General features: G+C 42.8%; 1 protein-coding gene across 1 annotated transcript; it reads right to left on the bottom strand.

Annotated features, from left to right (window-relative positions):
* Positions 1-5,484: 5,484 nt before the first annotated feature.
* On the bottom strand, positions 5,485-14,731 carry BTNL10 (Butyrophilin-like protein 10). The gene is made up of 7 exons (XM_025860103.2): positions 14,553-14,731; positions 13,606-13,701; positions 13,048-13,401; positions 12,290-12,571; positions 10,981-11,160; positions 10,250-10,276; positions 5,485-6,672 (listed from the first exon to the last, which is right to left on the bottom strand). Exons 2-7 carry the CDS (start codon positions 13,697-13,699, stop codon positions 6,080-6,082), a joined length of 1,530 nt encoding a protein of 509 aa, XP_025715888.1. The 5' UTR covers positions 13,700-13,701; positions 14,553-14,731; the 3' UTR covers positions 5,485-6,079.
* Between the last annotated feature and the right edge of the window lie 12,753 nt (positions 14,732-27,484).

Genomic DNA, 27,484 nt, shown 5'->3' with positions numbered 1-27,484 from the left:
GAAGATTGATAAACCACTGGTCAGACTTATCCAAAAGTTAGTCACCATATAATACATCATTAGTTTTTGATGTAGTTATCCACGATTCATTGTTTTCGTATAACACACAGTACTCCATGCAGTACATGCCCCCCTTGATACCCATCACTGGGCTAACTGATCACCCCAACCCCCTCCCCTCTAGAACCCTCAGTTTGTTTCTCAGAGTCCATCATCTCTCATGGTTCGTCTCTCCCTCCGATTTCCCCCCCTTCATGTTTCCCTTCCTTCTCCTAATGTCCTCCCTGCTATTCTTTATGTTCCACAAATAAGTGAAACCATATGATACTTGACTTTCTCTGCTTGACTTATTTCACTTAGCATAATCTCCTCCAGTCCCATCCATGTGGATGTAAAAGTTGGGTATTCATCCTTTCTGATGGCTGAGTAATACTCCTTGTATATATGGACCACATCTTCTTTATCCATTCATCAGTTGAAGGGCATCTCGGCTCTTTCCACAGTTTGGCTATTGCGGACACTGCTGCTATGAACATTGGGTGCATATGGCCCTTCTTTTCACTACATCTGTGTCTTTGGTGTAAATACCCAGAAGTGCAATTACTGGGTCATAGGGTAGCTCTATTTTTAAATTGTTGAGGCACCTCCACACTGTTTTCCAAAGTGGCTGTACCAACTTGCATTCCCACCAACACTGTAAGAGGGTTCCCCTTTCTCCACAACCTCTCCAACATTTGATGCTTCTTGTCTTGTCAATTCTTGCCATTCTAAATGGTGTAAGGTAGTATCTCAGTGTGGTTTTGACTTGAATTTCCCTAATGGCTAATGATGATAAACATTTTTTCATGTGTCTGTTGGCCATTTATATGTCTTCTTTGGAGAAGTGTCTCTTCATGTCCTCTGCCCATTTTTTGACTTGATTATTTGTTTTTTGGGTGTTGAGTTTGAGAAGTTCTTTATAGATCTTGGATAGCAGCCCTTTAACTGTAGTGTCATTTGCAAATACCTTCTCCCATTCTGTGGGTTGCCTCTTTGTTTTGTTGACTGTTTCCTTTGCTGTGCAGAAGCTTTTTATCTTGATGAAGTCCAAAAGTTCATTTTTACTTTTGTTTTACTAGCCTTTGGAGATGTATCTTGAAAGAATTTGCTGTGGGCGATGTCAAAGAGGTTACTGCCTGTGTTCTCCTCTAGGATTTTGATGGACTCCTGTCTCACATTGAGGTCTTTCATCCATTTTGAGTTTATCTTTATGATGGTGTTAGAGAATGTTCGAGTTTCATTCTTCTGCGTGTGGCTGTCCAATTTCCCCAGCACCATTGATTGAAGAGATGGTCTTTTTTCCATTGCATATATTTTTCTGCTTTGTTGAAGATTAGTTGACCATAGAGTTGAGGGTCCATATCTGGGCTCTCTATGCTGTTCCATTGGTCTATATGTCTGTTTTTGTGCCAGTACCATGCTGTCTTGGTGATCACGGCTTTGTAATATAGCTCGAAATTGGGCAACGTGATGCCCCCAGCTTTGTTTTTCTTTTTCAACATTTCCTTGGCGATTCAGGGTCTTTTCTGATTCCATACAAATTTTAGGATTGTTTGTTCCAGCACTTTGAAAAATGTCATTGGAATGTTGATCAGGATGGCATTGAAGGTATAGATTGCTCTGGGTAACATAGACATTTTAACAATGTTTATTCTTCCTATCCATGAGCATGGAATTTTTTTCCATCTTTTTGTGTCTTCTTCAATTTCTTTCATGAGTGTTCTATAGTTCCTAGAGTATAGATCCTTTACCTCTTTGGTTAGCTTTCAGATAAAAGGCCAGTACCCAAAATCTATAAAGAACTTCTCAAACTCAACACTCGAAAAGCTAATAATCCAGTCGAGAAATGGGCAGAAGACATGAACAGACATTTCTCCAGAGAAGACATACAAATGGCCAACAGATGCATGAAAAACTGCTCAACGTCGCTCCTCATCAAGGAAATACAAATCAAACCCACATGAGATAACACCTCACACCAGTCAGAATGGCTAAAATTAACAAGACAGGAAACAACAGATGTTGGCGGGGATGCGGAGAAAGGGGAACACTCTTAAACTGTTGGTGGGAATGCAAGCTGGTACGGCCACTCTGGAAAACAGTATGGAGATTCCTCAATCGTAAATGGGTTTATTTCCATAATTTCTCTTTCTTCAGTTACATTTTTAGTGAATAGAAAAGCAACTGATATCTGTGCCCCGATTTTGTATCCTGCCACGTTGCTGAATTCCTGCATGAGTTCTAGCAATTTTGGGATGGAGTCTTTTGGGTTTTCCACATAAAGTATCATGTCATCTGTAAAGAATCAGAGTTTGACTACTTCTTTGCCAATTTGAATGCCTTTTATTTCTTTTTGTTGTTTGCTGAGGCTAGGACTTTGAGTACTATGTTGAACAATAGTGGAGAGAGTGGGCATCCTGTTGTGTTCTTGACCTTAGGAGAAAGCTCTCAGTTTTTCCCCATTGAGAATGATGCTCGCTGTGGCCTTTTTGTAGATGGCTTTTATGATATTGACGTATGTTCCCTCTATCCCTACATGGTGGAGAGTTTTGATCAGGAGAGGATGCTGTATTCTGTCAAATGCTTTTTCTGCATCAATTGAGAGGATCATACGGTTCTTTTCCTTCCTTTTATTAATGTGGTCTTCCAAGTTGATTGCTTTGTGGATGTTGAACCATGCTTGCAGCCCAAGAATAAATCCCAGTTGGTCATGGTGCATAATCCTTTTAATGTACTGTTGGATCCTGTTGGCTAGGTTCTTGGTAAGTAATTGGGCATCCATGTTCATCAGGGATATTGGTCTGTCATTCTCCTTTTTGGTGGGGTCTTTGTGTGGTTTTGGGATCAAGGTAATGCTGGTCTCATAGAGTGAGTTTGGAAGTTTTCCTTCCATTTCTTTCTTTCTTTCTTTCTTTCTTTCTTTCTTTCTTTCTTTCTTTTTTTTTTGAAACAACTTCATGAGAATAAGTATTATTTCTTCTTTAAATGTTTGGTGGAATCCCCCTGGGAAGCCATCTGGCCCTGGACTCTCGTTTGTTCGGAGATTTTTGATTACTGTTTCAGTTTCCTTGCTGGTTATGGGCCTGTTCAGGTTCTATTTTCTTCCGGTTTCAGTCTTGGAAGTTAATAAGTTTCCAGGAACACATCCATTTCTTCCAGATTGCTTAATTTATTGGCATATACTTGCTCAATACAAGTTCTTAAAATTGTTTGCATTTCCTTGGTGTTGCTCATGATTTCTCCTCTTTCATTCATGATTTTATTAGCTTGGGTCCTTTCTCTTTTCTTTTTGATAAGTCTGGCTACAGGTTTTATCAATCTTATTAATTCTTTCAGAGAACTAGCTTCTAGTTTCATTGATCTGTTCTACTGTTTTTTGGTTTCTATTTCATTGATTTCTGCTCTAATCTTTATTAATTCTCTTCTCCTGCTGGGTTTAGGCTTCATTTGCTGTTCTTTCTCCTGCTCCTTTAGGTGTAAATTTAGCTTGTGTATTTGAGACTTTTCTAATTATTGAAGTCTTTTATTGCCATGTACTTCCCTCTTAGGACCGCCTTTGCTGCATCCCAAAGGTTTTGAAGAGCTGTCTTTTCATTTTCATTGTTTCCATGAATTTTTTTCAATTCATCTTTAATTTCCTGGTTGGCCCATTCATTCTTTAGCAGGATGCTCTTTAACCTCCAACTATTTGAGTTCCTTCTAAATTTCCTTTTCTGATTGAGTTCAACTTTCAAAACATTGTGGTCTGAAAATATGCAAGGAAACAATCCCAATCTTTTTTTGTAATGGTTGAGATCTGATTTGTGACCCAGTATATGATCTATTCTGGAGAATATTCCATATGCACTCCAGAAGAATGTATATTCTGTTGTTTTAGGATGGAATGCTCTGTATATATTTGTGAAGTCCATCTGGTCCAGTGTGCCATTCAAAGCCCTTGTTTCCTTGTTGATCTTTTGCTTAGATGATCTGTCCATTGCTGTGAGTGGGGTGTTAAAGTCCTCTACTCTTATTGTATTATTATCAAGGTGTTTCTTTAATTTTGTTATTAATTGGTTTATATAATTGGTTGCTCCCAAGTTACGGGCATAAATATTTATAATTGTTAGATCTTCTATAGGATAGACCCTTTATGTATGATACAGTGTCCCTCTTCATCCCTTACTACAATCTTTGGATTAAAATCTAATTTGTTCAATATAAGTACCCAAGCTTCCTTTTGATGTACAGTAGCATGATAAATAGTTCACCCCCTCACTTTAAATCTGGAGGTGTCTTTGGGTCTAAAATGAATCTCTTGCAGACAGCATAATGATGGTTCTTGCTTTTTTTTTTTTATATCCAATCTGAGACCCTGTGTCTTTTCATGGGAGCATTCAGCCCATTTACATTCAAACTATTGAAAGATACGAATTTAGTGCCATAGTATTGCCTGTAAAGTCCTTGTTTCTTTTTCTTTTTCTTTTTTTTAAAGATTTTATTTATTTGACAGAGAGAGCACAGCAGGGGGAGCGGCAGGGAGAAGGAGAGGGAGAAGCAGGCTCACCGAGCAGGGAGCCCGATGTGGGGCTTGATCCCAGGACCTGGGATCATGACCTGAGCTGAAGGCAGATGCTTAATGACTGAGCCAGCCAGGCGCCCTCTAAACTCCTTGTTTCTGTGGATTGTCGTTTCTTTGTCGTGGTCTAAGTTACTTTTGGGCTCTCTCTTTGCTTACAGGATCCCTGTTAATATTTTTGCCGGGCTGGTTTAGTGATCACAAATTCTTTTAGTTTCTGTTTGTCCTGGAAACTCTTTATCTCTCCTTCCATTCTGAATGACAGCCTTGCTGGATAAAGTATATTTGCTGCATGTTTTTTTCATTTATTACCCTGAATATATCATACCAGCCATTTCTGGCCTATCAGGTTTCTGTGATTAGGTCTGCTGCCAGTCTAATGTTTCAGCCCTTGTAGGTTAAGGACCTCTTGTTTTGAGCAGCTCTCAGGATTTTCCCTAGGTCACTCATCCCAGAGGCTTTGTACTCTTGTGTTTTCATTTTCATTTGCTTCCATGACTGGCCTGGGGAAGCCCTGGAATCTTTGGATTGGTCTCCATGTAGCTCTGCACTCACCTGCCATGGTGAGGGAGAGAGAGAGATGGGGGTGGGGGGTGCCAAGGTAGACCAGATGTCCAGGCTGTTGTGAGAGGGAGGAGGGAGGGAGAAGGAGGGGAGGAGGAGATGAGGAAGACTGGCGTTTACTGAGCAACTGCTTCATGTCTGGCACAGGGCTCAATGCTTTACAACTGCCCCCAAGTACATTTCAGAAATGTGTGTAATGATATGGTGTCCCAGTCAGCTTGGGCTGTGTCACAAATACCACGGGCTGGGAGGTTTAAACAGCACACATTTATTGTGTCCCTGTCCTGGGGACTGGAAGTCCCAGATCCAGCCATGGGTGGGGCTGGTTCCTCCGAGGCCTCTCCCCCAGCATGTACATAGGGTCTCCTGCCCATGTCCTCATGTGGTCAGCAGCCTGTGTGTCTGTGCTTCTGATCCCATCTTCTTTTTTTTTTTAGATTTTTATTTATTTATTTGACAGAAAGAGAGAGAAAGCAGAGGGAGGGGCTTAGGGAGAAGCAGGCTCCCCACCAAGCAGGGAGCCCGATGCGGGACTCTGTCCCAGGACCCTGGGATCATGATCTGAGCTGAAGGCAGATGCTTAGCTGGCTGAGCCACTCAAGCACCTCTGATCCCCTTTTGATAAGGACTCCAGTCATGCTGGATCATGGCCTACCCTAGTGACCAGCTTTTACCTTAACCACTTCTGTAAAGACCCCATCTCCAAATACAGCCCCATCTTGAGGTCCTGGGGGTTGGGCTTCAACATGTGAATTTGAGGGTACATGATTCAGCCCATACTATATTGTCAGTATTCCACAGGGAAGGAAAATGAAGATAAGACAGGATAATTCAGAAAGGTGCATCCTTGTATGGGTCTAGTTGCCATGTAGAATGGATATGTCTCCCCCAAAGCTATGACAGGCCAGAGCAGAGAGATCATGGGTCTTGTTGGAGGAGGGTCCCCACCCTCTTCTCTCCCTGGTTCTGAGGAGGCCCCAAGGCCTCTGGGGCCTCAAAATCTGAGATGATCAGGGGGATGGTGTCGTGTGTCCAGAGGCAGAAGAATGGCCTCAGGGGCTCTGAGGAGAGTCCAAAGAATGTGTAGATGAGAGATCCATTGCCCATGTTGTAGAAGGAGACTGTGCCAGCATCACAGTCCAGGAGAATGCCCACCTGATGCAGGGGCCCTGAAGGGTACAGGCGAACCCTTGGGAAGGCGAGGGCCCAGAACGTCTTCTTGTAGAGCTCCAGGGTCCAGAGTCCATGCTGGGGGGCCTTGGGGATCCTTCCCTTCCGATCCAAGCTCTCCAGACACACGCCAACATTCCAGGCCTTCCTGTGCCCCACCTGGACCTCCCAGTAATACCGCCCAGCAGAGAACTTCTCCCGGGCCAGTACACAGGGATCCTGGTCAAATCTGCTGGGGACATCTGGCAGTTCCTGGTCAAAGAACAGCCGCCTCACACTCTTCCCATCCTCAGACAGGGCGAGTTTGGGGCTTGCGGTATCAGGGTCCAGGGATGGGCTCACTGTAGGAAGAGGAGAGGGTTAGGCTTGGGGGTTTGTGTCCCCAACCTGCACTCTTGCATGAAGGGGACCCCGGGGCCTCTGGGCGAGGTGAAACCACAGCCTCCCTGGGAGTCCCTGCATTCCCCCCTCCCCGTGTTCTGTCCAGGACCCCATGCAAACAAGCCATCCCAGTGCAGCTGAAGCAGCTCCAGGTGGATTTCTGCCAATGAAGGGACATGGCTGGCACACTGTGGGGTCTGCTTGCCCCCCAGTTCTCAGTCTCTCAGCACGTGTGTGTGTGTGTGTGAGAGAGAGAGAGAAACAGAGAGACAGGTAGACAGGGAGAGTCAGAGAGAGAGACAGAGACAGAAGCAGGGAGAGATGGGGAAGAGCCAGAAAGGCATAGGGGAGAGCTAGAGACAGAGACAGTGTTCTGAGATATAGGGAAAGACAGAGAGAGACAGAGACAGAGGTAGAGAAAGGCAGGGAGAGAGACATAGGGGAGAGATAGAGATAGAGACACAGAGAGATAGGGAGAGACAGAGAGACAAGGAGAGCAAGGAGAGACAGAATAAACCAGATAGACACCGGGAGAGAGATAGAGAGAGATACAGAGACAGAGAGACAGAGACATAGAGAGAGAAAAAGAGAGAGACAGAGAAAGAGACAAATACAGAAACAGAGATAAATAGATAGGGAGAAATAGAGAGATAGACATACAGACAGACAAAGAGAGATGGGGAGACAGAGACACACAAAGAAAGATAGAGACACAGAGAGAGACAAAATGAGCAAGATGGAGAGACAGAAACAGAGAGACATAGGAAGACATGGGAGGATGCAGGGGGATAGGAGAAGGTGCCACAGGTGCTGCTGGACAGCTCTGGGGTCAACGACTGAAGAGTCACGTGTGGGAAAGCCCAGGAGGCATCTTAAGAGCCCCAAAGCTGAGATGAACACCTTCCAAAACAGAGTCCTTCTCTCCTGCCCTGCCATCCTTCTCAGAGCCCTCAGAACCCCAGCGTATGACCTGGGGGAAGGTCTGTCTACACTCGGGCTCCATACCAGAGGCAGGGAGGGTGTGTGGGGACCAGCTGGGCACCAAGCTGCCCCTGCAGGCACCTTCTCAACAATAGAAACTTCCTAGCCAGTGTCCACGCTGGCCCATTCTAAAGCCAAGTATGTTGTTGTTTGCTTGGGTCTGCATCCAGATGCCCCAGATACTCATGTTTCCTAACCTTCCATTCCTGTCAGTTGGACAGGACCCATGCTCTCCTCTTATTTGAACCCCAGCTTTCTCCCTGGTCTCTACCTCCTTCTGGATAGAACTCTGTTCCCTTTTGCTTTCCAGCAAAGACTATTTGTTTCCCCCCAGAACTCTCATTGCTGCTTTCTGAATTCTCCACCTTCTGCTCCATCAAAACCCTTCCCCTGTAGAGTCTGGGCTGTGGAGATGGAGCCCACCCATGTTCCATCTCCATGATATGGTCGAACATGGACTCCCTAGCTGAACAATGAGCCTGGCTCCTGTTATTCCAAATTCCCTCATGATGAAATAAAAATTATTTACAATACAAAAACAGTCCCAGACTTACAAAGAAGCTGAAAAATAGCATGAACAATAAAACACGAGATCATTCCTTTTAGGCAACAGACATGCTCTGCTACCTTAAAATAAGGACCCTAAAGTAAAACCAAAACAAACCCAAATAAAACACTCTGCATGATTCCCCACTCACCAGTTTTTAGCTCAGCTGCACAGACAATAATTTTGAAGTTTTTCTTCCAGCTGTCTCCATGGGGCACACCTCTCTTTGCACACCACACTAGCCAGTTTTTCTGGGTCATGTTCCCTATCTTATCTCACTGTACTTCTCAGCTGCATGGAATGCCACCAGCTGTTCCCTCACCACACTGTATCCATGGATTTCAGTGGATAAGCATCCCCTGGCCCTCCCACAACTCTCCCCAGACTCCTGCTCAAAGAGACCTCCAAATACCAGGTTCTCCAAGCCTAGATCTTGGATATGTCTTCTGTACCTTTCCTTTTTGTTTTTTAAGCTTATTTCTTTTTCAAAGAAAAATTTTTGAAGAGTAATTTTAGGAGTGCAGATAAATGGAGCACTTCCTGGCTCACTTTTCTGGTTTTCAAGGCCAGATATATGCCATGGATCCCAAATTCCTATCTCAACTCCACATTTCTTCCTGGGAGCTCCAGACTTGTGTATCTAAAGATTTATCTGATGTCCCCAGATGGAGATGTCTGAAAACATCTCACTCTTAAGAGGTCCAAGATGATTTTCACTTCTTTGACCTAAATCTGTCTTATTTTGCTTCAGGGTTTCTCTTAGATGGAGCCACCATGGGCCCAGGGACATTGGCTCTGAGAGTCACCTTGGGTTCCTTGTTCTGCCTTGCCCCTGCTGACCCTGCTACTTATGGCCCCAGGACCCATCTCAGGGCTATTTCCTCTCCTCCATCAGCACCTCTCCCCTGCTTAAACCTCCTCACTCATTCTGCACCATATTTCACATGACATCCAGACCCCTACCTCGGCCTTCCAGACTCTGCTGGTCTGGGCATCCATACACCTTCTCACCCCATTGGGTTCTCTTCCACATGCCCAGCTCTCGCACGCCACAGGTGGCCTTCTCCCTGCCGTGGTGGTGGGCCCACCCCTCCTTCCTGCAGGGCTGTGGTCTCACTGTCACCCGGACCTTCATTTAGATGTTGCCATCCCACCATTCCCAGGGCCCTGGACACCCTATGTCAGTGCTCTTCTGTCCAACCTCATTATTGTATTCCAGTTCAGTCCTACAATATTTACCCTGATTTATTCCAGTTTTGGTTAAAGAAAAATCACTGGCTGATGGCTTGATACCCACACAGAATCTATGCCTCTTGAGGACAGGAGGAAGCCGTTTCATTCACTAATAGATGGCTGGCTGCTGGAAGAGGAGGTGACTGGTCAATATTTTACATGAATTAATAAGTGAATGAATGAATAGATGATCGGCTTCTCTCTGTCCCCTCCTGGACCCTCACCAAGAGGCTGTGCTCAGACAGGTGTCCCCAGCTTCCCTGATACCTCTAGGTGCCTGGTTCATGGTCTGCAGTTATGCCTCTCCTAGTCCTCTGTCCACAGCCAGACTCTCCCCTTCCCACTCCACACTTCCCACGTAGATGGTGTCCTGGGGTAGATAGTCACTGGTTCTCCACTCTCCCTGGTGACAGAGTCCCTTCCACAGTGGCCGTGCCCCAAGAGAGCTGGCTTTCTTGCTACCTAGGCTCTGCAAGTCTGTCTCTTCCCCACGTAGCAAACAGGAGCTAAGTTCTCCCAGGGCAGCTAAAACTTGATGTTTAGAGCCATGTAACTGCCACTCACCAGTATTTAGCACAACAGTTCTGCACTCTGGAATAGAAAGGAATGCACACACACACACACACACACACACACCAGCGCTTGTGCATGCATATGTGCGCACACAAACACACACACGCATAAATGTACAACGAGCACACACAACACACACATACATGCACACATAAACACACAATCGGGGGGCAGAGGCTTTCAGCCCCCAGCATGGCCCTCACCATGGATGACCTTGTCCTTTGTCCAGCCTGCAATGAGAGAGAAAGATGGGAAAATGTGGGATTGTGCTGATCCAATGGGGCCAAAGCTCAAGTTCGGGAAAGCTAAGTCAAAACAGGACTGAATGAATTCTAGCTGTGACCTTGGAAAGCATGAACAAATATAGATTCTTCAGTGCCCAAGAAAACAATAATCTGAGTCTTTTCCTGTATAGGGAAATCATTGTGGGGCATATCCTGACAGCCCAGTCTTACCACTTCTGTCATGGAGACATCTGTGCTCTGCTCCCAGACTGGGGCCTGATGGCTATGGGCAAGGACACCGGGGGCAGGGAAGGGAGTGGATGGGCAAGTGCAACAGTGTGTATTGCTTATAGTCCCTGCACCTAGAGTGAGACCCTGGCAACCCTGCTGCATTTCTCACTTGAGCAGTTTCAGGATGTTCTCATCACCCCCAGCTGATAGACACTCCTGGGTTCAAGCTCAGATCTGTTTGTCTCTGTGATGGAGACTTTCCAGCCTTCCCAAAGTCACCTGTGAAGAGCAGCTGAACACCTCTCAGAGATAGAAGATTTCACTGGGCATATGTAAGTGGGTAGTCCCTGAGACGTGTCCTGGGCAGCTCTCTCCCATTTCCTCCCCTGCTTGAGCGTGCTCATAGGAGACTTCATGCAGGGCTCCCGACCTGTGCCCCGGTTGGAAGGGACATGTCTGTCCTCCTGAGACCTGCTTACCTTGGAAGTGCTGATCCTCTGCTCTATACAGTGTCTCTTCTTCCAGCTGAACCATATTCCTGTCCTTCTGACATTTCTGGAAGAGACAGGTGGCTCCAGCTGTGGCAAGCCCTGCCACAGTGAGGATCAAAGGTAGCACCGTCCTCCATGCCATTGACGGGGAACTTCTGGAAAACAGAGCTAAAAGAGAGCACAGGGAGGTAAGAATATCAGGGAAAAAGAGCACCTGTGTTCTTAGGACACACACATGACATGGTTTGTGGGTCGGGGGACATGATGCTTGGAACTAACCTGAAATGACTAGGAAGACATACGTCTGTGTTTGTACAGACAGATCTGGACAGATGCATAGGAAAAATGGTAGGTAAATGGCAGAATGTTAAACACTGGGTAGGTTTCCACAGCATTCTGCATGCCATTCTTGCAAATTTTCCATAAGCTTGAGGTTGTTTAAAAATGAAAATTATATGCAGAGTGTAACTTGGAAGCCCCCAAGGTGTCCATAAGAAGGTGAAGGCATAAATAGGCAGTGGTCCATCTAGTCAATGGAATGTTGTTTAGTACTAATAAGAAAGGAGCTATTGGTGCAACCACTGTGGGGACCTGGATGTATGTTCCTCAGATGATTAAAAGTAGAACTACCACACGATCCACCAATCCCACTTCTGGGTATTTATACAAAAGGTAAGAAATAAGAATATTAGCTCTAAAAAGTTACATGTCCCCTATGTTCATTGCACTCTTATTTACAATAACCAAGATATGGAAACAGCTCAAGTGTCTATTGAGAATGAAATGATAAAGGAGGAAAAACATATTTATGCAATGGGATAATACTCAGCTATAAACAAGATGGAAATCAGGCCATTTGCAACAACATGGATGGATAAATTGCGGGCATGTTGCTAAGTGAAGAAAGTCAGATGGGAAAATACTGTATGATCCCATGTATACGTGAAATCTAAAATGAAACAAAACAAGATAAAAACCCAAACTCCAAGAAAACGAGAAAGCCCAGCACATAGATGCAGAGAACAGATTGGTGGTTTCCAGAGGAGAGAGAAGGGGGTGGGTGTAATGTATGAAAAGGGGCAAAAGGTACCAACTTCCAGTTATGAAATCAGTAAGTTCTGGGGAGGTGATGAACAGCATGGTAACTATAGTTAATAGTGCTGTGTTGTATACTTGGAAAGATCATAAAAGTTCTCATCACAAGAAAAATGTTCTGTCACTGTGAGAAGTATTGGATATTAGGTACTTATTGTCGGGTGCTCAGACCTTTTTGGCCTGAACAGAACAAAACACTCACGGGGCAAGTGATGGTTGGCCATTTTCTTCCTCTGGAGGAGGGGGCTGTAGATGGAGCAGGAGAAGTTCCCCACAACCTCATCCTGGATGGTCACATTGGACACCACTGAGAAGAGGCCTGTTGTTGGTGAGGCTGAGAAGTAGGTCGCAGAAGGTAGGAGCTGGTCTCTAAAGTCTCTCCACTCCACCTGGGGCTCTGGATACCAGCCCTGCGAGGTGCATTGTGCCCAGACACCTTCACCCTGGATAACTTGTACTCGGAGTCTAGGCTTCGAGCCAAGCCCTGTGGGAAGAGACAGCCGTTCCAGTCTCCACAACCACCAGTGCTTCCATCAGAAAAGTACAAATCCTAAACATTCCTGCAGGAATTAGGGGTTTTTCACAGATTACCTACTCTGTGTAATGTTTATATGCCATATATGACCCTTGTTCCCAGAAAGCACAGGACAAAACAGAAAAGCCCCGGAAAGATCAAAAACACTTCCTATACTGCAAAATTAGTGTCTTTTCCTCCCTGTGTCTCTGTCCCTCTCTACCTCTGCTCCCCTCTTTCTGGATCAGTTCAGGAAAGGGAGAGAAGCAAATTTAGAAAACGACGTCAGGTGTCCTGAACTGGGCTTCACTGGCCCTGTGGAAAATATGTTTAGTGCATTTGTGGAATGTGCTCAGGCTTGGCCCAGAATGGGATGATCTGCACTGAGTGTCCGCTTTGGGGGGAAGTTCTGGGGGAGAACCGGAGCCCCAGCAGCTTGCCTTTACCTGCCACCATCAGCCACAGCCTGGCCTCCGCCGACATGATGCCGTCTTTGAAGTTGCAGTGGAAGGTTCCATTATCAAAAACTGTGACACTGTTTATCCTCACTGTGGCCTGTCCCTGGTCCAGCCCAGCGCTCAGGAAGGTGGTCCTTCCCTGGTACTCCCTCATCTGTTCTTCCTTCACGTCCATCCCATTCTTGTGCAGGTGCACGACTTGGGATGGCTGATCCCTGTACCACTGCAGCTCCATGTCCTTGGCACTGATATTGAGGGACAGATGACATGGTAGCCCCACATTTCCCCCTAGCACAGCCAGAACAGGCTCGCCAGGCCCAAAGACAGAGAAATCAGCTTTCCCTTAGGAGAGTAGATCAGAAAGTACTGGTTAGGCTGGTTGTGAGGAGACCAAGGGCCCTCCCACCCAGACCCAGGGTTCCCGGGGAAGGACTGCTTGGATCCTTGGTTGATGGCTGATGAGGGAAGGTGCCAGCCCAGCCCCCTCTGGCATTCCTCTCCATACACAGGGCATTCTCGTAGCATGAGGCAGGGGAGCTCTCCTACCATTTGCAGGGATGCCGCAGGACAGGAGCTGCAGGAAGATGAAGATGATGGAGCAGCTGGGTGGAAAGATGACTTGACCATGTGTGTTTGCCATGCCTGCTGGGGACAGAGAAACCTGAGCCCTACACATTGGAGGTTGAGTTAATTTCTGTCTCTGCCTCTGTCGTCTGTCTGTCTCTCTTGTTCTCTGTCTGTCTGCCTTGGTGGGAGATCAGGCACCACCAGAATCCTAACAGGAGTCAAGGAAACATGGTCAGGGGAGAGAAAGGTCACTTTTAACTATCTTGTTCCCTCTCACTCCCACACAAGTTGTTCATCCTACAGACAGAGACAGCAGCCTCCACCTGCTCTTGTGTCCATCTGCTCTTGGATATTGTTTCTCTTACCCTCATCTGTCCACAGAATGACTCAGACACTCAGACACCTCCTCCATGCATGGGCTCCATCTCATCACTTACTGGTGTAAGAGTATTGCCTGATCTCTGGCTCTGTTCTATCATGAACACAATCACGCTGGGGAGAAAACGCACCTCTGTTTTAGTGAATCCAAGGTCAGACCTCTGTCTGTCCACTCCCTTGAAGCCCTCTTGACCCTGTTGCTCCCAAGGAACATTTTCCAGTTGAGAAGGGGAGGGAGCCCCAGGGCTCCTTGGCTGTGATGGTGGGAGGCCAAGATGCACCTAAGCTTTACTAGTTCTGGTGTACTCAGTTTCAAGGACACTTGTTCTGAGACCCATCTGCTCTTCTGGGTGGTTTCACCAAGCACAGCTTTGCAGGTTTGGTATTTATATAAAGCACGAGAAGGTATGCTGGAAGATACTCTCTTCCTGTTCAATGCTGGCCTTCCTTTGGCGAAAGCCCCTGGGGTCTCCCTGTCACTCAAGAATAGGGACAGGGTGTAGAAAGTAAAGATGTACATGAGTGCTCTTAAAATAGAAAACACTCACCTGGCCAAGTCCAGCTGTAGGTTTCCCAGGAAGCTTCTGGTGGCCTTGAGGGACTCGATTTAGTTCTCTGTTAGTTCCAGAGGGGGCATAAAACAAGTCTTCATTCGTTGTTTCGATAGAGGAGCAGCTGAGTTTCCCAGTTTCTGTAGAGTCCTCCTATTACTGTTTGTAAAAAATAACCAGCTGTGCCTATTGGCAGTTGCATTTAGAATAAAAAAATATATAGGTCAAGGGCTTCCTCCAGGGTGTGGTCAATGGAACTGAACACACTTAGTGTTGAGGAGCAAGACCCTGGTAGCAGGAGATAAGGGGAGAGAGGGGACCAAGCAAGTCAGTCCATGGAAGGATGGTTGTCAGGACCAGTGCCAGGAGCCCTGAGGAGGAGATATGGCTCTCGAGTGCTAGGATCCAGGCCAACAGCAGAAGTTGGGGGATTCAGATAAAGTTGCTCCATTATCAAAACACCTCCAGTCCTTGACAAGCTGGGCTATTTTCTGGGAAAGTTTCTCATGATCAGGTTGAAGTTGGCCAACTTCTGGCTTTTCCCTGGAGACTCCTGTGCAGGAACTCAGGCAACCTTCCCCTTCATCTCTGTGGCCATGGCAGTCTGTCCTCACTGGGGGCCTGACATGGGTCAGATTCAGAATACTCACCTTGTGTACCCCTTGCCTGAGTTAGACACTTGACTAAACCCTGACTGTTCTTCCCTCCCATTGACTCAAAAGTCTAGACATTTTCTGGGAGACTTTTGGTGGGAACAGAGGTATAGGGAAAGCTTCATGGTCTTCTTGGTGGTGAGGTGTTTAACTTAATTTGTCAGAATATTATGGAATGAATGTTTGTGCCTTCCCTCCCAAAGTCAGTGCTCACACAGGGGCCGATGCTGCCAACCCAAACCCTCATCTGCATTCCCCTTGACAAAGGAAACTATTTGGTGAGGGAGTGGTTCCCCTCTTCTATATAAACATGCTGAATTATGCCTGTGCATTGCTTGAAGCAGATAATGAACTCAGCTAAAACCCAAACCCAATGTACTTGTGAATCAGGTTGGAGGACTGGGGAATGTAACAGCTAGAGGGAGCATGCAGGATTCTCAACTGTGATGGAAGCAGGTGGATGCTTGCCCAGGAGAATGAATCCTGAACGTGGTCTCACCTGGACAGGGGTCCTTCCTGGGCTTGAGCTCATGCATGGCCTGGAGTCTTTTATCAGAGTAGGAAGAGCATTGGAAGACATTGTCCAAACCCATGAGGGGCAGTGTTGAGCCTTGACTGGCGACAGGCTCCCTGAGGTGCAAAGGGAGGACAGCGTGGAAAGGCAGACACAGAAGACCACATACTGTGGGATACCATTGCCATGAAATGTGCAGAAGAGGTAAATCCAGAGAGACAGATAGCAGATCTGTGGTAGTCAGGCAGTGGGAATGGGGGAAAATGGAAGGTAACGTTGTAATGGTTTGGGGTTTTATTTGGCAGGAGATAGAGGTGGTGGCACACAGGGTCATGAATGTGTTGTCACTGAGTCTTTCACATTCATGTGGTTGATTTTATGCTATGTTAATTTCACCCTAACTGGGAAAAAAGAAAAACAAATGGAAAAAAAGAAGAGCAAGGGGTAAAAAAGTCAATAGAGGAAACTAAGAATGGACAACAGTGAAAAAAAGAAAAGTAGATATAAAACTAAGAATTAAAGAAAAAGTGCAGAGAAGAAAAACAAGAAACCTGAGGGGCAAAAATGAAAACAGAAAAACCGCTAGAGAAAGAGCGCTGCCTCTGTCTCCTTGGGGATGGAATTAAGTGCCAACAGGAAAAGCAAAGGAAGAACCAGTCTCCAAGTTGCATTCTGTGGGCTGTTGGGCGCCCCCTGCAGGGATGCATGTGTGGTCCACCAGCCGCTCCCCGTGCGTGCTTCAGGGCATAGTGCAAACCAGGGAGGTTTATGGGGACCCAGGGCACCTGTGCTGTCCCATGCACCTGCGCCGGGCATCGATCAAGCCAGCTGAGCTCTCAGAAGTCCCTGCGAGCCGCAGGGCCAGGGTCCCTGTAGGCTCTGTCCTACAGATGGCCAAGGTCCTGGGAGAGCTAAGGGGCATCTCCTCTGTGCCCAGATCCCTGGTGAGCCTCTAGCTTCCTGCTCTGGGCTATGTGCACAGTGTCTCTAGATCCTCCAAGCATTTAAAGTGGTGCACCACCCCCCTCCCACATCACAGGCACCTTGGCTTACTCTCTGCCAACTGGGGCTTTACAGGTTTCCTGTCTGCAATGTCTGGTCCAGTCCCTTGCAGGATCCACCCCGTCCTTAGTTTCCCTGACCTCCCATCCTTGGGTGGGAAGGCTCCTTCTTGTCAACATTAGGTAAGGTGCCACGTGAGTGTAGCTTCGGATTTCCACCTGGTCCTCTGTTCTTGTGCATCTGTGGTCAGGTGAGCAAGGGAGGAGGGCCATGAGGAAGGAAACACTAGTGGCTCCCCAGGAGACAGGGTCCTCCAGGGGGAAGGAGGGGCTTGGGGGGCTGTGTTCCTTAGGGTTTGAGGAATTCAGCAGGACAGGGGAACTGGGCAGCTGCTATGTTCTGGGCCATGAAAGAAAGGTGAGTTGTCAGGACAGAAAAACCACTGCATCAAGGCAACAAAGGGTTTTGGTCGTCTAGTAGCTGGTAGTAGTTCTTATTCACAATCCTCTGTGGCCCTGGGAAGGCACGAGTGAATATAGGGAGGACAACTATCCCTTGGGATCTTGCTCCCCCTCCTCTTCCTCTTCTCCCTCCTCCTTTCTCTCCTCTCCCTCATTGCCCTGCTCCTCTCTCCTTCTCCTCCACCTCTCTGTCCTTCCCCTTCCACTGCCCCTTAGAGAGCTTTGCACTCTAAGATTATTCACTCAAATTGTGTCATTTTTGTCATGTTTTTTACTTTTTCCTGTTCCACTGGAAATCCTCGGCACCCCTCCCCATCGATCACGTTTATGTCCCCCTATCTTTAACACACTGCTCAGAGCCACAAGTGTTTCAGGACCTTAGGTTTGGACAAAACAAGCATGTCAATGCTGGGGAACCATGCAGCCCATACTGTCCACAGGCTCAGGCTATAAAGGAAATTCTCCACCTATTGATACCAGGCTTGGAGACACAGCACCTGTCATCAGAGGTGATCAAGCAGGGTCCTTGGTGTCGTGTTTTACCACTGGAGACTGAGAAGAACTGTTTGTTGCTTGGCTTATGAAGAATTAAGACTGAAGCTGGAGCTCACATCTGCCTCAGACACCCTGGGGACAGGTAGGCCCCATAAAAAAGGAGAATTACAGAACAATATCCCTGATGAACATGGATGTCAAAATACTCACCAAGATACTAGCAAATAAGATCCAACAGTACATTAAAAGGATCATCCACCACAACCAGTGGGATTTATTCCTGGGATTCAAGGATGGTTCAACATTTGCAAATCAATCGGCAAGATAGGTGACATAAATAAAAGAAAAGAACCATATGATCCTCTTAGTAGATACAGAAAAAAAGCATGTGACAAAATACAGCATCCCTTCTTGATAACAACTCTTCAAAGTGTAGGGATAGAGGGAACATACCTCAATTCCATAAAAGCCATCTATGAAAAGCCCACAGTGAATATGATTCTCAATGGGAAAAATAGAGCTTTTCCCCTAAGATCAGGAACACGTCAAGGATGTCCACTCTCACCACTATTGTTCAACATAGTACTAGAAGTCCTAGCAACAGCAATCAGACAACAAAAAGAAATAAAAGGTATTCAAATTGGCAAAGAAGAAGTCAAACTCTTTTCACAGATGACTTGATACTTTATGTGGAAAACCCAAAAGACTCCACCCTCAAATTACTAGAACTCATACAGCAATTCAGCAATGTGGCAGGATGTAAAGTCAATGCACAGAAATCAGTTGCTTTTCTATACACTAACAATGTGACTGAAGAAAAAGAAATTAAGGAATCAATTCCATTCACAGTTGCACCAAAAACGATAAGATATGTAGGAATAAAACTAACCAAGAGTTAAAGTATCTGTACTCAAAAAACTACACAACACTTATGGAAGTAACTGAGGAAGACAAGAGATGGAAAAACATTCCATGCTCATGGATTGGAAGAATAAATATTATTAAAATGTATATGCCACCCAGAACAATGTACACACTCAATGCAATCCTTATCAAGATAATGTCAGCATTTTTCACAGAGATGGAACAAATAATCCTAAAATTTGTAAGGAACCAAAAAAGACACCAAATGGCCAGAGGAATATTGAAAAAGAAAACCAAAGCCAGGGGCATCAAATGCCAGACTTCAAGCTCTAATGCAAAGCTATGGTCATCATGACAACATGGTACTGGCACAAAAACAGACACATAGATTCATGGAACACAATAGAGAGCCCAGAAATGGACCCTCAACTCTATGGTCAACTAATCTTCAACAAAGCAGGAAAGAATGTCCAATGGAAAAAAGTCTCTTCAATAAATTGTGCACATGAGGCACATGCAGGAGAACAAAACAGGATCATTTTCTTACATCATACACAAAGATAAACTGAAAATGGGTGTTAGACACAACTGATGAATCATTGAACACTACATTTGAAACTAATGATGTAATATATGTTGGCTAATTGCATTTAAATAAAAAAACAGAAACATGAAAAAAGCAAAATAAAAGTCCATTGATGACAAACCAGAAACAATTGTAAGAAACGCTATAATAACAGGTACTCTTAGTTTTAATACGAAATTCAATGATTCATTTGTTGTGTATAACACACAGTGTTCATCACATCACGTGCCTTCCTTAATACCCATAGCCCAATTACCCTATCCCCCCCCAACCACATCCTTATCCACAACCTTCAGTTTGCTTACTAGAGTGCAGAGTATTTAATGGTTTGTCTCCTTCTCTGATTTCTCCCCCCTTCAGTTTTTCCTCCCTTCCCCTATGATCCTCTGCACATTTCTTAATATTCCACATATGAGTGAAACCATATGATAATTGACTTTCTCTCTTGACTTATTTCACTTAGCACCATCTCCTCCAGTCCCATCCATGTTGATGTAAAAGTTGGGTATTCATCCTTTCTGATGGCTGAGTAATATTCCATTGTATATATGGACCACATCTTCTTTATCCATTCATCTGTTGAGGGGCATCTCGACTCCACAGTTTGGCTATTGCGGACATTGCTGCTATGACATTGGGATGCATGTGACCCTTCTTTTCACTACATCTCTGTCTTTGGAGTAAATACTAGTGCAATTGATGGGATGTAAGGTAGCTCTATTTTTAACTTTTTGAGGAACCTCCATACTGTTTTCCAGAGTGGCTGCACCAACTTGCATTCCCACCAACAGTGTAGGAGGGTTCCCCTTTCTCCACATCCTTGCCAACACTTGTTGTTTCCTGATTTGTTATTTTTTGCCATTCTAACTGGTGTAAGGTGGTATCTCATCATGGTTTTGATTTGTAGTTCCCTGATGGCAAGTGATGTAGAACATTTTTTTATGTGTCAGTTGGCCATTTGGATGTGTTCTTTGGAGAAATGTCTGTTCATGTCTTCTGCCCATTTCTTGACTGGAATTTTGGTTTTTTGGATGTTGAGTTTGATAAGTTCTTTATAGATTTGGATACAGGACAAGGCAAGAAAAGACACAAGGCAAGACAGATCAGGTTCACACCAGATCTGTCCACAGAAACTCTGTAGGCCAGAAGGGGTGGAAAGAAATATTCAACATGCCGAGTAGGAAAAATACTCACCCCCAAATTCTTCATCCACCCAGGCTGTTATTCAGAATAGGAGAGATAGTTTTCCAGAAAAACAAAAACTAAAGGAGTTTGTGACCACTAAAACAGCCCATCAAGATATTTTAAGGGGGACTCTTTGAGTGGAGGGGAAAAAAAGACCGAAAGCAGCAGACTAGAAAGGACCAGGGAACATCAGCAGAAACAGCAACTCTACAGGGAACAATGGCAGTAAACTCTTATCTTTCAATAATCACTCTGAATGTAAATGTATTCCATGCTCCAATCAAAAGACATAAGTTATCAGAATGGGTAAAAACAACAAGGTCCATCTCTATGCTGCCTACAAGAAACGCATTTTAGGGGCGCCTGGGGCCTCAGTCTATTAAGCGTCTGCCTTCGGCTCAGGTCCTGGCCCCAGGGTCCTGGGATTGAGCCCCGCATGGGGCCCCCTGCTCCGTGGGAGGCCTGCTTCTCCCTCTCCCACTCCCCCTGCTTGTATTCCCTCTCTCACTGTGTCTCTTTCTGTCAGATAAATAAATAAAATCTTAAAAAAAAAGAAACAAATGCATTTTAGACCTAAAGTTACCTGCAGATTGAAAGTGAGGGGATGGAAAACCAACTATCATGCAAATGGAAGTCAGAGAAAGCCAGAGTAACCATACTTACATTAGACAATCTAGATTTTAGTTTAAATACTAACTACTGTACCAGCTTGCATTCCACCAACAGTATAAGACACCCCAATGTTCCTAGCAGCAATGTCCACAGTAGCCAAACTGTGGAAGGAGCCGAGATGTCTTTCAACAGATGAATGGATAAAGATGTGGTTCATATATACAATGGAATATTACTCAGCCATCAGAAAGGATGAATACCTACCATTTACAATGACATGTATGGAGCTGGAGGAGATTATGCTAAGTGAAGTAAATCAAGCAGAGAAAGACAATTATCATATGGTTTCACTCAGATGTGGAACATAAGGAACAGAGCAGAGGAACATAGGGACAGGGAGGTAAAACTGAATGAGAAAAAATCAGGGAAGGAGACAAATCATGAAAGACTCTGGACTCCGAGAAACAAACTGAGTGTTACAGAAGGGAAGGGGGAAGGGGGGTTGGGGTAACAGGGTAATAGGTATTAAGGAGAGCATGTGTTGTGATGAGCGCTGGGTGTTATATGCAAATAATGGATCATTGAACACTACATCAGAAACTAATGATGTACTATATGTTGGTTAATTGAACATAATAATAAAAAAATCTGGAAGACACCGTATTGGAAAGCACACAAGGTGAACAGAAAAAGAAAGAAGAATTTAAAAAAAAAAAATGAGGATGGGTTAAGAGACCTTTAAAAAAAAAGATTTTATTTATTTATTTGATAGAGAGAGACACAGCGAGAGAGGGAACACGAGCAGGGGGAGTGGGAGAGGGAGAAGCAGAGAACCTGATGTGGGGCTTGATCCCAGGACCCTGGGATCATGACCTGAGCCGAGGGCAGACGCTTAACAACTGAGACACCCAGGCGCCATAAGAGATCTTATGGACAACATCAAGGGAACAAACATTTGCATTATGTGTCATTAGATGGAGAAGAGAGAGAGAAAGGGGCAAAAATGTATTTGATTAAAGAGTAGCTGAAAAATCCCCTAATCTAGGTAAGGAAACAGACATCCAGGTTCAGGAAGCACAGAGTCCAAACAAGAGGAATTCAAGGAGTTTTACACCAAAATATAATAATTACAATGTTATTACTTAAAGACAAGATTATTAAAAGTACCTACAGAGAGGGCGCCTGGGTAGCTCAGTTGGTTGGGCGACTGCCTTCGGCTCAGGTCATGATCCTGGAGTCCTGGGATCGAGTCCCACGTCAGGCTCCCTGCTCTGCGGGGAGTCTGCTTCTCCCTCTGACCTTCTTCCCTCTCGTGCTCTCTATCTCTCATTCTCTCTCTCAAATAAATAAATAAAATCTTAAAAAAAAAAAGTACCTACAGAGAAACAACAAGTTACATATAAGGGAAACCTCATAAAGCCATTAACTAATTCTTACTAGAAAGTTTGCAGACCAGAAGGAAGTGGCATGATATATTCAAAAAGCTGAAAGGGAAAAAACCAATAGTGGAGAATATTTTACCTGGCAAGGTTATCATTCAGAATTGGTAGAGAGATAAAGATTTTTCCAGACAAACAAAAGTTAAACGGGTTCATCCCTACTACACCAGCCTTCCAAGAAAAGTTAAAGGGACTTAAAAAATTTTTTTTATTTGAATTCCAGTTAGTTAACATACAATGTAATATTAGTTTCAGGTGGGCAGTACAGTGATTCAACACTTCCATACAACACCCAGTGCTCATCACAAGTGCCCTCCTTAATCCCCATCACCTGCTTCCCCCATCTCCACCACCTCCCCTCTGGTCACCATCAGTGTGTTCTCTATAGCTAAGAGTCGGTTTTTTGGTTTGCCTCTTTCTCTCTTTTTTTCCTCTTTGCTTGTTTGTTTAGTTTCTTAAATTCCACATATAAGTGAAACCATATGCTATTTCTTTCTCTGACTGATTTTGTTTAGCATAATATTCTCTAGCTCCATCCATGCCATTGCAAAATACAAGATTTCATTCTTTTATATGGCTGAGTAATATTCCACTGTGTGTGTGTGTGTGTGTGTGCGCATGTCACTTCTTTATCCATTCATCAATCGATGGACACTTGGGCTGTTTACATAATTTGGTTATGGTAGATATTGCTGCTATAAACATTGGGATGCATGTATCCCTTTGAATGAGTATTTTTGTATTTAGTGTTTTTGGGGAAATGGATTATAAGGTAGTTCTATTTTTATTTTATTTTTTAAGTTCTTATTTAAATTTCAGTTAGTTAACATATAGTGTAATATTAGTTTCAGGTGTAGAATTTAGTGATTCAACACATATACAACACCCATTGCTCATCACAACAAACACCCTCCTTAGTCCCAATCACTTATTTAAACCGTCCCTCCACCCACCAGGGTAGTTCTATTTTTAAAATTTTTGAGGAATCTCCATACTATTTTCCACAATGTAAAGGGACTTCTTTATGTGGAAAAGAAAACATCATAATTTTATGAGTAAGAAAATTATGAATAAAAAGGTATAAAATGACAACAAACAAATAAAATTTGGAGGGAGGTGTGAGAAAAATAGGTTCTTTTAGAAAGCGTTTGACTTAGGTGACCATAAAGTTAATATAGACTGTTATATGGTGAAGATCCTCTATATGAACCTTATGGTAACCCCAAATCCCAAAACCATAATAGGTACATAAAAAAATAAAGAAAGGTAAACATAACACTACAGAAAATCATCAATCACAAGGAAAGAGAGGAAGAGAAGAAAAGAACAAAGAAGAACCACAAAAAAAAAAAATCCAGGAAACATTTAACAAAATGGCAATAATCACCTACTTATCAGTGTTTACTTTAAATGGAAATGGTCTGAATGCTCTAAAAAAATACAGAGGGTAGTGTAATGGTTAAAAAAGAGAACCATCTATTTTCTGCCTTCAAGAGACTCACTTCAGACCTAAAAACGCATACAGACTGGAAGGATGAAATTAAAATATTGCCTGCAAATGGAAGAAAAAAAAAGCCAGGTTGGCAAAACTTATATCAGACAAAGCCAACTTAAAAAAACTATAAGAGACAAAGAAGGGCACTACATAATGATAAAGGAGTCAATCCGAGAAGAGGATAGAACAATTGTAAATATCTACACACACAACATTGAAGTACTTAAATACATAAAGCAAATATTAATGGGCATAAAGGGAGGAATTAATGGTAATACTATAATAGTAAGGGAACTGTAACACTCTAGCTATATCAATGGACTGATCATCCATACAGAAAATCCATAAGGAAACCATGTCTTTGAATGACACATTAGACCAGATTGAAAATGGAAAAAATGACAAACACGTAGATGCTAAACAACATGCTACTAAAGAGTCAATGGGTCAATGAAGAAATCAAAGAGAAAATAAAAAATACATAGATACATAAAACAAGCAAACGCAAAAAACCAACCACCACAACAACACCTGCCCAAAATCTCTGGGATACAGTGAAAGCTGTTCTAAGAAGGAAGATTTTTGCAATACAGGCCTACCTCAAGAAACAACAACAAAAAACCACAAATAAACAATCTAAATGTACCTAAAAGAACTAGAAAAAGAAGAACAAATGGAGTCCTAGATTAGTAAAAAAGAAGAAAATAGTAAAGATCAGAACAAAAATAAATAATTAAAGACAAAAAAAGAAAAGATCAATAAATCCAAGAGCTGGTTATTTGAACAAAGAAAGAATTGATAAACCTTGAGCCAGACTCATTAAGAAAACCCAAGGACACAAATAAATAAAAGCAGAAAAAAAGAGGAAGAGTGACAACTGACACAACAGAAATACAAAGAATTATAAGGGACTACTGTGAAAAATTGTACGCCAACAAATTAGACAACCTAGAGGAATGGATAAATTCCTAGAAATGTACATTCTGTCAATCAGAAAAAAAGTAGAAAACCAGTTACTAGTAACAAAATTGAATCAATAATCAAAAACTTACAACAAACAAAAGTCCAGGACCAGATGAATTCACAGGTGAATTCTACCAAAATTTAAAGAATTAGTATATATTCTCTTCAAAGTATATTAAAAAATAGTGGAAAAAGGAAAGCTTCCAAATACACTCTATGAAGTCAGGATTACCAATACCAAACAAGACAAAGATACTACAAAAAATAAATTAATTAATTAAAACAGAAGAAAAGAAAAAGAAAATCTATAGACCAATATCCCTGATGAATATCGGGCAAAAATCCCCAACAAAATGTTAACAAATCAAATTCAACTATACGTTAAAAAATAATTTATCATGATCAAGTGTGATTTATTTCAAGGATGCAAAAATGGATCGATATTCATGATTCAATCAACATGACACATCACATTATTAAACTAAAGGATAAAAACCCTATGATCATCTCAATAGATGCAGAAAAAGTATAGACAGAATTCAATATTCAGTCATGATAAAAGACTTGCAACAAAATGGGGTTAGAGGAAACATTTTAACATAATAAAGGCTATATATGAAAAAACCACAGCTACCGTCATACTCAATGGGGAAAAGCTGAAAGTTTTCCCCTATGATTAGGAACAAAACAAGGATGTCCACTCTTACCACTTTTATCCAACATAGTACTGGAAGTCTTAGCTATAGCAATCAGACAAGAAAAGGAAAAAGAAAAACACATCCACATTGGTAAGGAAGAAGTAAAACTGTCACTATTTGCAAATGATGGACACACTATATAGAAAACCCTAAGACTCCAAAAAAATCATCAGAACTAGTAAATGAATTCAGCAAAGTTGTAGGATACAAAATCAATATACAGAAATCTGTTGAGTTTTTATTCACTAATAGTCAATTAAGAGAAATTAAGAAAACAATCCCATTTACAATAGCACAGAAGTGAATAAAATACCAGGAATAAAGTTAAGCAAGACGGTGAAAAATAAGAATTCTGAAAAGTATAAAACATTGATAAAAAAAAATTGAAGATGACACAAACACATGGAAAGATATTCCATGCTCATGGACTGGAAAAATTAATGTTGTTAAAATGTCCATATTACTGAATCAGTCTACAGATTCAATGCAATCTTTATTCAAATACCAGCTTGATTCTAGTTTTATAAATATTATATTTTATATACATTTTATAGTATATATAATTTTTGTATATAGTTTTAGAATACTTTTAATATAATTTTACAAATATATATTTTATATACATAAATATTATATATAGTTTTTAAATATATATAGCATACATAATATTGATATTTATATATTACAGAACTAGATTAAAAAAACTCTAAAATTTGTATGGAACCATAGAATACCTGGAATAGCCAAAGCACTCTTTAGAAACAACAAAGCTGGAGGTATCACAATCCCAGATTTTCTTTTTAGGATTTTATTTATTTGTTTGAGAGAGAGAGCATGAGCGGGGGTTGGAAACAGAAGGAGAAGCAGACTCCCTGCTGAGCAGGGAGTCAGATGTGGGGCCCTAGGATCATGACCTGAACCAAAGGCAGATGCTTAACTGACTGAGCCACCCAGGTACCCCACAATCCCAGATTTCAAGATATATTATGAAACTATAGTAATAAAACACTATGGTAATGGTACAAAAATAAACAGAAATCAATAGAACAGGATCAAGAGACCAGAAATAAACCCATACTTAATGGGTCACTTAATCTATGACAAAAGAGTCAAAATTATTGAATGGGGAAAAGACAGTCTCTTTAATAAACGGTGCTGGGAAACCTGGACAATTACATGCAAAAGAAAAAAACTGAGAAGTAGCTTATGCCATATACAAAAATAAACTCAAAATGGATTAAAGACCTAAATGTGAGACATGAAACCGTAGAACTCCTAGAAAACCATAAAACTTATACACAATGATTTCTTTGATATTGGCCTTAGCAACATTTTCCTAGATATGTCTCTTCAGGGAAGGGCAATAAAAGCAAACATAAACTATTAAGACTACATCAAATCAAGAAACTTTTGCACAGTGAAGGAAACCATGAACAAAACAAAAAGGCAATCTGATGAACGGGAAAAGATATTTGGAAACAATATATCTGATAAGGGTCAATATGCAAAATATATAAAGAACTTATAAAACTCAACAGCAAAACCAAACAAACAAATAATATGATTAAGAAATGTGAAGAAGACCTGAATACACATTTTGCCAAAGAAACATTCAGATGGCCAAGAGACACATGAAAATATCCTCAACAACAATCATCATCAGGGAAATGCAAATCAAAACTACAATGAGATATCACCTCAAATTGGTCAGAATGGCTAAAATATAGAAGACAAGAAACAATGAGTGTTGGTAAGGATGTGGAGAAAAAGGAGCCCTTGTGCACTGTTGGTTGGAATGTAAACTCGTATAGCTAGCTACCATGAAGGACCATATGGAAGTTCCTAAAAAAGTTAAAATAGAAATACCAAACAATCTGGTAATTACACTACTGGGTATTTACCCAAATTTGAAAAGATAAAATGAAAAGATAAATTCGATCCTAAATTCATGGCAACAGTATT

Source organism: Callorhinus ursinus, unplaced genomic scaffold (assembly GCF_003265705.2).
Source record: "Callorhinus ursinus isolate GAN/ISIS: 27379988/994484 unplaced genomic scaffold, GSC_fseal_2.0 scaffold123, whole genome shotgun sequence".
In the NCBI taxonomy this organism is placed as follows: domain Eukaryota; kingdom Metazoa; phylum Chordata; class Mammalia; order Carnivora; family Otariidae; genus Callorhinus; species Callorhinus ursinus.
Note: the sequence above shows the minus strand (reverse complement) of the source record. Positions and strands in the feature narration are given on the sequence as shown.

Bases quoted from the DNA above. Each gene is read 5' to 3' on its own strand.
- BTNL10 (XM_025860103.2), bottom strand. From the start codon at position 13,699: ATGGCAAACACACATGGTCAAGTCATCTTTCCACCCAGCTGCTCCATC. The intron at 13,402-13,605 runs GTAGGAGAGCTC...TACTCTCCTAAG, and splicing joins CTGCGGCATCCCTGCAAATG to GGAAAGCTGATTTCTCTGTC. The intron at 10,277-10,980 runs GTAAGCAGGTCT...CTCTCATTGCAG, and splicing joins AGAGGATCAGCACTTCCAAG to GCTGGACAAAGGACAAGGTC.